General features: G+C 48.4%; 2 protein-coding genes across 2 annotated transcripts; one reads left to right on the top strand and one right to left on the bottom strand.

Annotated features, from left to right (window-relative positions):
* The first annotated feature begins 2,542 nt into the window (after window positions 1-2,542).
* On the top strand, window positions 2,543-5,534 carry LOC119294823 (glutamine synthetase cytosolic isozyme 1-3). Its single transcript, XM_037573094.1, has 11 exons — window positions 2,543-2,762; window positions 3,244-3,283; window positions 3,417-3,520; window positions 3,618-3,666; window positions 3,813-3,919; window positions 4,038-4,125; window positions 4,308-4,511; window positions 4,599-4,652; window positions 4,757-4,794; window positions 4,894-5,053; window positions 5,156-5,534. The coding sequence occupies exons 1-11, from the start codon at window positions 2,689-2,691 to the stop codon at window positions 5,324-5,326; spliced, it is 1,089 nt and encodes a 362-aa protein (XP_037428991.1). The 5' UTR covers window positions 2,543-2,688; the 3' UTR covers window positions 5,327-5,534.
* A 329-nt stretch (window positions 5,535-5,863) lies between these two features.
* LOC119294822 (phosphoglucomutase, cytoplasmic) lies at window positions 5,864-12,723 on the bottom strand. The gene is made up of 18 exons (XM_037573093.1): window positions 12,370-12,723; window positions 11,080-11,161; window positions 10,732-10,787; window positions 10,082-10,195; window positions 9,616-9,678; window positions 9,395-9,514; window positions 9,194-9,294; window positions 8,957-9,016; window positions 8,774-8,873; window positions 8,545-8,699; window positions 8,372-8,467; window positions 7,673-7,736; window positions 7,518-7,599; window positions 7,036-7,211; window positions 6,884-6,960; window positions 6,568-6,700; window positions 6,260-6,376; window positions 5,864-6,177 (listed from the first exon to the last, which is right to left on the bottom strand). The coding sequence occupies exons 1-18, from the start codon at window positions 12,646-12,648 to the stop codon at window positions 6,106-6,108; spliced, it is 1,947 nt and encodes a 648-aa protein (XP_037428990.1). The 5' UTR covers window positions 12,649-12,723; the 3' UTR covers window positions 5,864-6,105.
* Window positions 12,724-13,619: the final 896 nt, after the last annotated feature.

Below are 13,619 nucleotides of genomic sequence, written 5' to 3'. Positions count from 1 at the left end.
TTCCATTACTCAAGGCCACAACCAAGTTTACAAGAAAGTCCGGCCCTCCTGCGAACTAGACTGTCGTACAGGGGGTACTACGACAATTCTGCAGACGGTCAAGCTGATTCACAGACCCTTTGATGTATGACATTGGATGACACAAAGAATCCAGATCCTAGACGTTTGTCAGCATTTTGATGATGAAGGGCGCGTTGGAGATGCCCTAAGGGTCTGCAGTCTACTAGAGTTGGTTGTCCATTTCCTAACAAACTCGTTAGGTGAATGTATTTTGTCGTCCACGAGGTAAGAGCAACTCCAATGGGGCGACCCATTTCATCCGCATGCGTCCGTTTGGGTCGGCGCGGATAAAAGTGCAGGCCCAACGCGGTGACCCAAACGCAAATCGCGTCCGCGCCGACCCATTTTCGGCCCAAAATTGCGTCTAGAATGCGTCGGCGTGGATGCGAAGCATACGCGCCGCGCGTCCCATCGGCGTTTGCCGCGTCCCCACCTGTAGGCCACCCAATCGCCACCGGTCGTCATATTTATGACGACCACCGACAGCGGGCCCACTTGTCAGCCTCTGGAAGCTTCCTTTTTTAAGCACGCGTGCGGCGGGTGGGCGGCCTCATCCACTTCTCCTGTCCACATCTAGCCCCCCACCACTCCCTTGCTTCATCACCGGTGACAGGAAACCCTAGCCCGCCATGGGCTTCTTCGGCAACAATGACAAGGGCAAGGGCAAGTGCACCCCCGGCGCGTCGTCCTCCCGTGCTCCCCTCCCCCTCCTCCTCTGCCGGCGGCCCATTTACGCCCTGAACATCGGCACCTGCACATCCCGGTGCACCAAGCGCAGTGGCACTGGGAGTACAGGCAGCCCCTCCCCTACCCCGATGTGACGCTGCCGCACCATTGGCACTTAGATCCCCAGCGGATCCCGGTGTCAGCGGTTCTGTGGAGCCAGCAGGCACACGACGACGAGGTGCACCAGCGCCGCGCGCAGCTCACGCCGGAGCAGCATCGGATGCCTTGAGTACGTCGCCGACTCTCCCAACTGGGAGGCTTGGTTCGCCCTCGAGCACGAGGAGCAACGGCGCTCGGGCGTCGACGCCGTTCCCACGTCGTTCCCGCTGCCGCCCTCGAGGAGGCCCTGCAGCAGGCGCTGGAGGCTAGCCGCCTCAAGGAGGACGCGCGCTGGGATGGGCTGGAGCAAGCCCTCGCCCTGTTGGCGGCGGGGGACTCCGTCCACACCCCGTTGTTCCAGCCGCCACCGCCACCGTCGCCGCCCATCCAGCCCAAGTCGTAGCCGAAGCCGACGCGGAAGCGCTCCCCGTCTCCACCCACTTGGCCGGAGGAGGCCTACTCGGCCAGTACCGCGAGTGTGTGAGCGCGCCCCCAGTCCACTTCGCCGCAACGCCGGAGCGGGAGGCCGCCCACCTCGAGCGCTGGAAGGCACACTGGCTCGCCAGGAGCAGGCCGACGGCGAGCAGCAGATGCGCTACGAGGCCATGCTCCAGCGCGATGCGGAGGCGCTCCGGCTCGAGGAGGAGGAGGAGGAGCGCGCGCGGCTAGCCGCAATGCCGCCGCCCCAGCAGACGCCGGAGGAGGCTGTCCTGGGAGCATACCCAGGCGGCGTTCAGGTGGGTAGGCCCTGCTCCCGTCTTCATCGACCTCACCGGCGATGGCGACGGCGGCGGCGCCGCCAAGGGTAGCGTACGGGGCGGCAGAAGGCGGCGCAGTCTTTTTTCTTAATGTTTTAATTATGTTTAAGTGGACTTTGGCCGGCGTTTGACCGGCCACTTATGTTTTATTATGTTTATTTTAAGTTTATTTCGTGCAAGCATAGTTTTTTGCATGCCGGCACATTTGGGTCTGCCTCCCTGTTGGACGGTCAAGCCGACTCATTTTACAATAAGGACGTGCACGTCCGCCTGGCAAAAACGAACAAAACGCGGGGATGACACGACAGGCACAACAACTTAGCTGCTCACACATGTCCCGAAGTCATGGTTAAATTTGTTACTGCGATGGTCACGGAGTAGCAGTGGTCGCATTCCTACATAGAGTATCTTGCAGGTGTGGCTCACGTCTCACTCATGTCACCGTCTAGCTTTGACCCATCGGGTCAGTCAGTCAGTCCACAGGGATCTGCACGGACGCCGGACAAGAGAACGTGAATTTGCCCTTCACCACTGGAGTAGTAGCACTGGCTAGCCAGCTGCTTCATGCATAAGCAAAGGGGAAGTCAGCCATAGCCATAGCCAATTTCTCCTTCCCCGACCGAGTGAATGGCACTTTCAGCAGGGCTTTCTTAATTTTAATTAATGAAGTGCTCCTGATGTGGTGTGCGGATCAGCGAAGCGCGGTTGTCCGTACGCATGGCGTCCCGTGTACTAGTACAGTGGAAAAGGTGTTCCGTGCGCGCAGGCCGCGGAAACGTACGCACGCAAGGACAGCCGTACGTACCATCGGTTTCCGTTTCCCCCCGCCCGCAACGCCCACCAACCTTTCAGGGCCTCCTCCCCCGTCGCCACGCTACTTATAGAGGGGCAGAGCCAGCTACGGCGGCACCACTCGGCTCGCTCCCCTGTCCCGCATTTCCCAGAGAGCTACCATTTGCCACTACAACACCTCTCCCTCTCCCTCTCCCTCTCCATCTCCGGTAGGCTCCGGGGGAAGAAGAAGAATAGCACGCCGGCATCCGCCATGTCTCCGCTCGCCGACCTTCTCAGCCTCGACCTGTCCGGCTGCACCGGCAAGATCATCGCCGAGTACATATGGTAACATCCCTCTTCCTCCATCTTCCTCAGCACTGTCCCAACCTCCCATCTCACCTTCCTTCCAAGTCAGGCAGGCCACATATTTTTTTCCTCCCCACAAATCCCATCTCACGTTTCTTTCTAGTTTAGTTTACCATACTAGTGCGTTTCTCAAATTTTGAGCCCAGTAAAAACCCTTCTCTTGTTTTTAGGCCTTGATCTGTTGCCAATGTGTTTTTTTTTTCTTTGTTTGGCTATGTGCATCTTGGCTATGCCTTGGCTAGGTGTTGCTGGTCATGATTTGTATCTGCATGATACTAGTACTTCCTCTGTAAAGAAATATAAGAGTGTTTTGGTCTAAATGATCTTTGATCTAAACGCTTTTATATTTGTGTAGGGGGGAGGGAGGGAGTACATTATAAGTTAATAAATTGGGGAAATCGGCATCGTACTTTTATGCCTTATTACTAACCTACTTCCATATACACCTTGCCTAATCCAGGGTCGGCGGCACGGGCATGGACGTCAGGAGCAAAGCCAGGGTAAGCCTAACCCACGACGACTCATTACTTTGCCGGCCGGCTCCTTTTTGTCTAAGCTGTGACGGCACTGCAAGCATGATATGTTCCTAACACTTCCTGTGACCCTTTTGATGCCTTGGATATTCACAATCAGACGCTGCCCGGGCCCGTTGATGACCCCAGCAAGCTCCCAAAATGGAATTTCGACGGCTCCAGCACCGGCCAGGCCACGGGCGACGACAGCGAGGTCATCCTCTGGTAAGCCCTTGACTGCACTCTTCAGATAACCATCATGCCTTGGCTTGCGTGCCTTGAGGCTGAGCTAATCTGAATTTCATGTCTTGCTCCTGCCAAGCCCTCAAGCCATCTTCAGGGACCCATTCAGGAAGGGGAACAACATCCTGGTATATAAGAATAAATGATCAAGATCCTCCTTGTTTTTTCATTCATGGATTTCGTGTTATTGTTTATTTGTGTTAATGAATTTTAAAAAGTTGTTCATGAGTGCTTTTTCACCTGTAGTATTTTTTTTTTAACCTCGCGCGTTTAGGTCATCTGTGACTGCTATGCGCCTAACGGAGAGCCGATTCCGAGCAACAAGCGGTACAACGCGGCGAGGATATTCGGCCATCCCGAGGTCAAGGCTGAAGAACCATGGTCGGTACTCAGTTGCTCTGTTCTATAGAAATTAGTCCACTACTTTAATTTTTGCACATAATTTAATTCATGTGGCAATTAATCTTGTGACACCCCCTTATGTTGCCTGAAATGTAAGGTATGGGATTGAGCAAGAGTACACCCTTCTTCAGAAGGACACCAACTGGCCCATTGGCTGGCCACTAGGGGGTTACCCTGGCCCTCAGGTAACTTAACTAGACATGCTGCATATTGCAGCACTCTTATTAAGAGCAAGTCTTAGCCAAGATCACTCCACTAAGTAAGGGAGGAAACTTGGCTGTAAATGATGTTAGCTTAGCACTTGCTGACAACAGTTCAGAAATGTTGGACCGATAGTGACACTGGCAGAGCAAAATGTGTGTGACAGGGACCTTACTACTGCGCCGCGGGTGCGGAGAAATCTTACGGGCGCGACATCGTCGACGCACACTACAAGGCCTGCCTCTACGCCGGCATCAACATCGGCGGCATCAATGCAGAAGTCATGCCAGGACAGTGGGAGTTCCAAGTCGGCCCTTCCGTCGGCATCTCGGCCGGCGACGAGCTCTGGGCGGCTCGCTACATCCTGGAGGTAAATGAAACCGCCTCATCTGGTTGAATGAATGAATAAAATGCAACTTGTGCTGATAAGAAATTTTTCCTTTGTGTAACCCAATAGAGGATCACTGAGATTGCTGGCGTCGTCGTCTCCTTCGACCCCAAACCGATCCCGGTGAGCATTTCTTCTTCTTCTTCTTGTGCCACAAGTGTCACCTTGATCTGCCGTTCCACTGGCCAGCCAGCCATATGTAACTTTGCATATGTGTGTGACTGTAGGGAGAATGGAATGGTGCTGGTGCCCACACAAACTACAGGTAAGATAAAGAGAGCAAGCCAAGGGATGCATCGCCGTCTGCTATACTCTAGTCTTGTGTTATGGGTTATGACATGATCCTGCTGATGTCTGAATGCAGCACCAAGTCGATGAGGAGCGAGGGCGGGTACGAGGTGATCAAGAACGCGATCAAGAAGCTCGAGGCGCGGCACATGGAGCACATCGCCGCCTACGGTGAGGGCAACGAGCGCCGGCTCACCGGCCGCCATGAGACCGCCGACATCAACACCTTCGTATGGGTAAGTAGGAAAGCCCCACGGGGAGTTCAGAGTTCAGAGTCACCACCATTGCTGCTCTTCTCTGACTGCTTTCCGGCTGCATTGTTTGTTTGTTTTTTGCAGGGCGTGGCGAACCGCGGCGCGTCGGTGCGGGTGGGCCGCGACACCGAGAAGGAAGGCAAGGGCTACTTCGAGGACCGGAGGCCGGGGTCCAACATGGATCCCTACGTCGTCACCTCCATGATCGCCGAGACCACCATCCTCTGCAAGGCCGGCCTCTCCAATGGCAAGTAGATGTCATCTTTGATGGGTTCTGTCTTCTGTGTGAGTGCCCGTGGTTGTGTGTGTGTGTGTGTGTGTGTGTGTGCAGTGATGAGACTGGCAGGGTTTGAATAATGATGATAAAGCAATAACATGTAATGTAATGTGCTTGTGTGGCTGGATGTATGTTCCTCGTCCTGAACTTGCCTGTGGCCTGCAAACATCTCGTGTTAAGCGTTCATGGCACCCAAGTTCATGGCACTTATTTGTGGTCTTCATCAATCGTTGCAATGCATAGGGTAATCAACAACAACAAAAAAAACTCAAAATCGTTTCGATCTCACATTGGTAAGAAAAAGTTGTAGACAGAGAAGAAAACATCAAGGGCTCATTTGGTTTACTCCAAATTTTCGATAGAATAGCCCATTCCATAGGGAATTCAAAGGAAAGTAAGACGGTGATTCCGTTGTTCCTAACGGTACCAAAGGAATATTTCCTATGCGAACAATATCCTTCAGACATTCCTATGTTTTCCTTTGGATGTTCAAGATAAGATTGGTACACGAGTACTCAACGAAAAAAGTAACACGTCAATATATTGCATTGCACGAAGAAACACTCTTGATTACAATCACTGGGACAAGATCACGGCCATATACTGTACCGGCAGCAGAGTAAGTACAGGCAACGAAACGGAGACGGTCTGGCACATACATTTATTCAGGTGTGAAGGGAGATGTAAGAAAAGGCTATCGAACATGAGGCCAGAACTGAACTTCATACGCGGCCTCGGCGCATATCTAGGTCAAAATTTATGTGATCACGGTGGGGGCGGATCGGCCGGTGTACTCCTTGATCTTTGAAAACTTCAGGGCCACATCAACCTGGATAAAAAAAAGTGTCAGATCTGCATCCTCGCCAAAATGTTTTGGTTATTTGTTAGAAGCATGAGGAGTTGGATCTTACCAGCGGGGAAAGAGCATCACTCGACGCCCTCCCGGTTTTGGAAGAATCCTTCTCATACTGCTCAATGTAAATACGGATAGTAGCACCAACTGAACCAGTTCCAGAAAGGCGGAACACCTACAATAGCAAGATTTAGTGTTAGTTCACCTTCACCAGCATTTGTTTCCCCCAAAAGGATCAACTCTGCCAATGTTATATTGCAAATTTGCAAGGTCAAATTTGAGTATGAAGACTAGGTTTTATGCTACTTGTGTTGGTTTGGTTAAACAAACGTGTTCACCAATAAATAACAGCACGAGATTCCATACCAGTCGGGAACCATCTCCGAAGAGATACCGGATACCCTGATGCTTGGAGACAGAACCATCAACAGGGTCCTTGTACTCAAACTCATCAGCCGAGACCACATCTGCAACAGTAGGCTGGATCTCCTTGATCGACCTGAGGAAAAGATACAATTTAGATGTAGTTTCCAATGCATACACTTTGTCAGTGACATGAAATAAAAAGCTCCAAATACTTCAGTGCTTATGATAGTACGCTTTAGTTTCACAGCAAATCGAAGAGGCTTAAATATGTGCATGAAGTCCATTTGTGCATTAAGTGCGACAGTAACATACGTACTTGTTAACGTCAGACAGGGACGACTGCATCTTGACTAGGTTAGCCATAAGTTCCTTGGCAGCTTCTGCATCAACATTCTTCGATAACAAATGGTTTTGTTAGCATGTTATCAAATGTGCAGTATATACACACACCTCAGTTGAATGAAGTACCTCGTAGTCATATCGTGTATAATAATGGCGACCATAAGTAGCCCAGTGCTGAAGAACAATGTCCTCAACCGTAACAAGCTTATCTCCTCCAAGGTTGTCCTTGTTCTTGTAAGCTAGAATAGATAGCCAAGCTAGAACAGCCCAAATACCATCCTTTTCACGGATGTGGTCAGAACCTAAAATAGGTAGAGGATATCAGCAACCCCACGACCATATCGTGTCCAGTTAGCGCTATGAATATCAACACGTCTTTCAGCTTCATGTCGATCCATTCATGGAAATCCAAATAATAAGTTCTTTTTTTTCAGAACATCATGTCACCTGTTCTGTTCCTTTTTACAAAAGGAAAAACAAGTTTGCTGGATATCCCAAGAGAGGTGTTACATGCCAGAATACATGGCATTTTACCATAAGGCAAGACCAATTTGTTCAATTAATTCAGATGCATGTTATTGTGATCAAGATGAGTCCCCAAGCATTACCCGTGCCAAAGCTTTCTTCACCACAAACTGAGCACATTCCAGCATCCATCAGGTTTCCAAAAAACTTCCACCCAGTAGGCACCTGAAAAACATGGTCTTCGTCATATATCTGTCCTATATTTGAAATATAGCGATTGATGATCATAACACTTTACCTCAAAGAACTTGAGATTTAGATTCTTTGCAACTACATCAAGTGCAGCTGATGTGGGCATGCTCCTGCAAGTTCACCAATGGATCAGGAAAAAGTGAAGCACTGAAGCACAACAAAATTTTAAAACATGGGTAGGATGGCGATTGTAATCTTGGGCATACAGTACATTATTCAACATAAACATGGATGCAAATCATAAGATGGTACTCAACTTAACTAAATACCCCAGTACACAAAATTTCTTAACTGTACCAGTCAGACAAACATAGCTAACAGTTTAAGCTAGTAAGCCAGCTCTTCAGTCAAGTATAATTTATTTTACTTTACATCTGTATTTCTCTAGCTAGTAATTTCTTCAATCTTATGTATCCGATGTTTTTTTAAATGGTAGCAAGCCTGGCAAAACAGCATGGCTCCAGCCTCCAGACTTGCCCATTGTAGATATGGAGTATCCATGGGCAAAGCATTTCTGTTAACTGATCGTAACCGACCAGTTACCATCGTTAATGGAGAGTTACCGCGGTATCCTGCCTAGTCCCTGAAATGCTTATTTGGATGCACAACTGTATAGGAAATCATGCGTGTTTACTGCAGACAGCAGTGCTATTTGCAACTTAAAGCCTTGATTCGACTAGCGGAAGTATTAATCAGAAAGAAAAGAGCATATGGTAGAAGCTCAATATGCAGGAGACCATTTTACCTGGCAACTCCCTTCAGGCCAGAAGCAAAGTAAGGAATTGACTGAACAGCATTGGCCGCAATAATGGCAACCGAATCTGATGGTGTCACGAAGAATCTAGAATAGGACAGAAGATTCATTATGAACTCCCTCAAGTGCTTTTGTAGATTTGACAAATGTAGTCAAAACATTACCTTTTACCAAGAACCATGTTGCGGTCAGCATCCCCATCAGCTGCGGCACCAAATTCAGGGGGTTCAACATTTGAGGTTTTCCCAAGACCCATCCGATCAACCAGTTCTTTTGCGTAGGTGAGGTTAGGGTCTGGATGACCACCTCCAAAGTCTTCCTGTAAGAACACAAATGACAAATTAACACCAACCCAAACTCCATGTTCAACTTGTGATGATAGAAGAGTGTTACCTTTGGAACACAGTTCAACAGTGAGCTTTCACTGGCGCCGAGCTCATCCACAAACATGCGCTTTGCATAAGCTCCAGCAACACCGTGAAGACCATCAAAACTAAAATTGCAAACCGAGGGTTCAGATATGCTATTTGCTGTTAATAGGAGGATGACAACAAAATTTAGGCTAAAGATAAGTACCAGAACGAGAACTTTGGAGATGCCAGAAGCTTTTTAATAGACTCGAAGTCAAAGATTGTCCTGGAATTGAATGCACACTGTTAATGAAATGACTAATCATCATGTTTTTATTCTTTGTTTTATGAGGTTCTAGTGTTTCCCCTTCATAAATGCAACAAAAAATCACTTTCAGTCAAAGAAACCAGCAAATGATACTTGAAACATAATATTTGATGTATTGAAACAGAAGCTACATACTTCATTAGCTTGATGTAATCTGTAGCAGAGTCAAAGACATCGACATCAAAAGGGCCTTCAGGTCCAGTGAAGGAAGTGACACCTATCACAGAAATATCAACCTACAATGTGGGAACACAGAAGAGTAAATGGGGATTCCACTACCTTGGGATCAAAGGGAACAGAAAGAGAACAAAAATACAAGCAGGCACCAAATCGTACATTTGGAAGGTCCTCCGCAATGAGGTATTCAGTAATTGTCTTTGTATTAGAGAAGATCTTATCGGTAACAGACTCAGGGGCGGGTCCACCATTCCCCATGTTGTATTTGATTCCAAAGTCCTGGAAAGTCCAATAGAAGGTGTTGATTTACACAGAACACCAACAGCCTTGATTTGCCAGAGATGGTAACAGTGAACATCCTAACTTCCTAAGCATGTTACCTCGGTTGGACCACCTGGGTTGTGGCTGGCTGTCAAAATGAAGGCACCAGTAGCCTTTGCGCCCTGTTGTTCATTGTGTCAATAAATCAATATATAGATACTTTGTCGCGACAGAAAAAAGAGGCAAACAATAAAACAATTATGTCATATTTGTTCATTTAAACATTTCATTTAGTGATAATGCTTCATTTGCCATCTGCCACCATTACCTGACAGCTGGGATCAATAGGATTAGTTGGTAACTCATGAACAGTTTAATACAATGTGCGGGTTAAAGAGGTTTGAACTCAGACATCCTTTGCTGGTAGGCACTGTATAGTGTCACAACCAAACTACTATATGTCATGTTTTTATATACATGATCCACTTATATAAAACTACTTCCATGGTTCAGCTACAACAATGGTTTATATGGGATATGCTGCAATGCATGCACACTTGCCAAACTGGAAGAAACAAGACTTACATCTGCAGAAATTCTTTCACGGATGATAGCAGATACAGCTGGAGTTGACAAGAGACTGTCTTGTCCAACCCAGACACGTCTTACTCCATTAGCAGCAGCCATTTTTGCAATGATCTATAACAAGGAAAATAATATCAAGTTGTGATAGTCATTCAATGAAAATGAAAATGTCTTAATAGTAATAGAAGTCAGACATATAAAGGAGTTGCATAGAACAGGTGATTTGCTATTTAAGTTTTTAGCAGCCAATAGGCTAAATTTTGGCCAGCATATTTTTAAGAACAAGCACGGCACAACTACAATACGCAAGTGGAAAACTGCAGCAGCTACCATAAAACTATACATATTCTACAAAATGGGGTTAGCAAAAGGTACGCGAAGCATACGGGTTACTCCCTCCGTTCCAAAACAGTTGAAGTTCTAGGATTTTTCTAAGTCAAACATTATAGAAAAATCCGCAAGGATCTAGGATATCAAAATATAGATGATATGAAAATACATTTCATTATGGATCTAACAAAGTAAATTTGATTTTGTAGATGTTGACATATTTTTATATAGACTTGGTTAAACTTAATGAAGTTTGACTTAGGACAATCCTAGAACTTCAGTCATTTTGAGGAAGGAGAGGGCGGTTTATCGCAAAGCACCTGAACAGCATCCTTTGAGAAATAGCGCCCATCGCCGGAGACAACAATGGTGGCACCTACAAGGAAAGAAATGATAGTGGTTATGAGGAAGGACTGCAGAGACAAGACAAGAAACACTGGTAACATCATTTACAAGGTAAATGACAAAGAAATATGTGTAAAAATGCTCAATCATAATTAATTAAACCCTTCTGACATTTTGAAAGTTGTATAGATCTGGTTATTTTTCGTTATCTGATAGTTAAAGTTGATACCAGGAAATGGAAGTGACTTCAATTATATTTATTGGTACTTCTTCGTGCCTAGCAGTACAGGATTATTTTCTAACAAGCAGCATAAGCAACTAACCTTTTACTTGGTCAGCTGGAAGGGCATTAAATGTTGATTGAACGAAATTCGCGAGGTAATGAGGCTGCTGGAATACTGTAACCTGATAACAGTAACATTCAATTATGAATAAGCAAATACAACAAATGAATTGTACTGGGCCACTGGCAAAATCGAAAGTAGTACAACAGAGAAATAACAGAACTAACAAGAGAACGGCCATGCCATAAGCAATCAGAGGTCATCATTCATGAACATTCAATCATTTTATGTATGTAGTATCATAGAACTAAACTATCACCCTTTTATCTTCCTTTAAGGCAATGTTAGCTGGCTAGGAACAAAATGTTATGTTAGATAAACTAAAACCAGATATACAGATGGCATAGATTTGGCTGCGTTAACACTAGCAAGCATTTATTGCTCTATAACCCATTAAATAACAAACATTTTACTGTTTGTTTATACTTATTTATGAAGGGTGAAAACAATGAAAAAGAACTCTCCCGCAATCAAAATTGCACCCAAACATGAACTGGATCACATCTAACATGGATAGTCGTCAGTCACCAGAGACAAACGAAACCAGAACAGCATTTGAGCAACAGGTCAGTGATGTACAGCTGTAGCACTGTACCGCACTACACATTCAGAGTGTTAACATCTTCTGCTTCGTCCTGTTTACAAACCACGTGAATGCACTCCTTACTTAAATATAATATGATGGGGTCCCCGCAGAAGAACAAAAAAAATGCGAGGCAGAGTCCAAAAACGATCAGACAACCCATGGCACCGCTACATGCCAGATCCCAAACGCAACAGGACATTCCAGTATGGCTGTCAGCCATGGTAACAGATCATCGCCATGCGTGGCACCATTGGCAGGCAGTTTGCAGGCAATTTAACCGCACTCAGCGAGATCCAGTGATCCTTAACGAAACTGATGATCTGCGCCAGCGCGAACCTCCCGGATCAGACGACACAATTAGAATCACACTCGCCCTCCTGCCTCGACCCAACGTTGCCAACGGAACAGCGGATCCCACCAAAACGCGCTGAACCGAACCATTGGAGATCAGCCCGATTTCCCAGAGCTGGAGAGGCCGAAATCCCTCCCGCGCACGTGCATGGGGCGGGCGAGATCGCGGGGCCCGACACCCGGGGTTAAAAAAAATACAGAGGGGAGCGGCCATCGCGGATCGGGACACCCGACGAACCTAACGGCGCTGGCACGGCACGGCACAATGAGATCCATCCGGATCGGGGCCGCGGGAATGGGGAGGCGGGGGAGGGGAGGGGAGGGGGCCGGACCTTCTTGCGGAGGCCGGAGGTGCCGGGCTTCTGGCCCTCGTAGGGCTTGGTCTCCTTCTTCGTGACGGAGAACACCATCTCCGCTGCGGTGACCACGGCGCCGGGCCGGTGGGCGCGCGCGAGGGGGCGGGGGGTCGAGGAGGAGGCGAGGAGGTGGAGGCGGTGGGGAGATCGGGAGTGAGGTAGGGAGGGAGTGGTGGTGCGGTGACGAAGGCGACGAGGGCGTGGCGCTATTATAGCGGGCGTGGAGGGGGAGGAGGATGCGCACAGCGGAATCATTCGGTGGTTCGGCTTGGCTTCTCCCTTTTTCTCCTTAATTTTTTTAGGGAAATTCGGTGGGACGCTCGCTCGCTCGCTCCTGCTCTGGGGCTGGGCGCCTTTTCTAGTCGGTGTGCTGCTGCCGTTCCGCCGATGGAAGGCGATGGCGGAAGACATGTGGCTGTAATTTATAGCATATCCGTGGGGGCATATCCCAGGGGTTGGGCGAGGTGAAATTGTCAGCGGTAGTAGTTTTGCATTTTTAGCATTTATTTATGTATTCGCTGAGCGGCTTTTTTTATAGTAAAATAAAACATCCGAGGTCAATCATGGTTGTACGATGAACACAAGAAATAATAGAAATTGCATCTAGATTTATAGACCAGCTAGCGACGACTACAAGCACTGAAGCGAGCCGAAGGCACGCCGCCGTCAAGGCCTCTCCCTCACGGGAGCCGGTCAAAACTTGTTGTAGTAAATAGTTGGGAAGTCGTCGTGCTAAGGCCCTTTAGGACCATCACACCAAAATAGCAACCACCGTCAATAAAGAGTAGCGTAGATCGGAAGGATGCAACCTGAAGACACAGAAACATAGACGAACTATGAATAGATCCGAGCAAATCCACCAAAAGCAGGTCCACCGGAGACACACCTCCACGGGCCCACCGACGATGCTAGATGCACCACCAGAATGGGGGCTAGGCGGGGAGAATCATATTCTCCTGCGAGCGGCCCGGGCATAGCCTTAGCCCCCCGTCGCCGCCACCCCTCACCTCCCCTCTTCCATCCCTCGCCGCCACGGCGGGATTCTTCCCTCCCCACGAGACATCTGGGCGGCGTGGGACGGCTGGCCTTGTGGTGGAGCGTCGGGCCGACGGGGCGCGTCGGGGCGGCGGCGGCTTGGGGTGGCTTCGAGGGGCGGCGCCGGTGCCTTGCTGCTCCGGGTGGTGCGCGGTGACCTTGGCGCGCGACTAGGCCGGGTGCGGGCCGAC

The sequence above is a fragment of the Triticum dicoccoides genome, chromosome 4B (genome assembly GCF_002162155.2).
Source record: "Triticum dicoccoides isolate Atlit2015 ecotype Zavitan chromosome 4B, WEW_v2.0, whole genome shotgun sequence".
NCBI classification, from domain to species: Eukaryota; Viridiplantae; Streptophyta; class Magnoliopsida; order Poales; family Poaceae; genus Triticum; species Triticum dicoccoides.
Note: the sequence above shows the minus strand (reverse complement) of the source record. Positions and strands in the feature narration are given on the sequence as shown.

Coding starts and splice junctions, on each gene's coding strand:
- LOC119294823 (XM_037573094.1), top strand. CDS start 2,689: ATGTCTCCGCTCGCCGACCTTCTCAGCCTCGACCTGTCCGGCTGCACC. Junction 3,667..3,812: donor GGAAGGGGAACAACATCCTG/GTATATAAGAAT, acceptor TCGCGCGTTTAG/GTCATCTGTGACTGCTATGC. Junction 4,126..4,307: donor GGGGTTACCCTGGCCCTCAG/GTAACTTAACTA, acceptor TGTGTGTGACAG/GGACCTTACTACTGCGCCGC.
- LOC119294822 (XM_037573093.1), bottom strand. CDS start 12,648: ATGATTCCGCTGTGCGCATCCTCCTCCCCCTCCACGCCCGCTATAATA. Junction 9,515..9,615: donor ACCCAGGTGGTCCAACCGAG/GTAACATGCTTA, acceptor TGGACTTTCCAG/GACTTTGGAATCAAATACAA. Junction 6,178..6,259: donor GTGATGCTCTTTCCCCGCTG/GTAAGATCCAAC, acceptor TTTTTTATCCAG/GTTGATGTGGCCCTGAAGTT.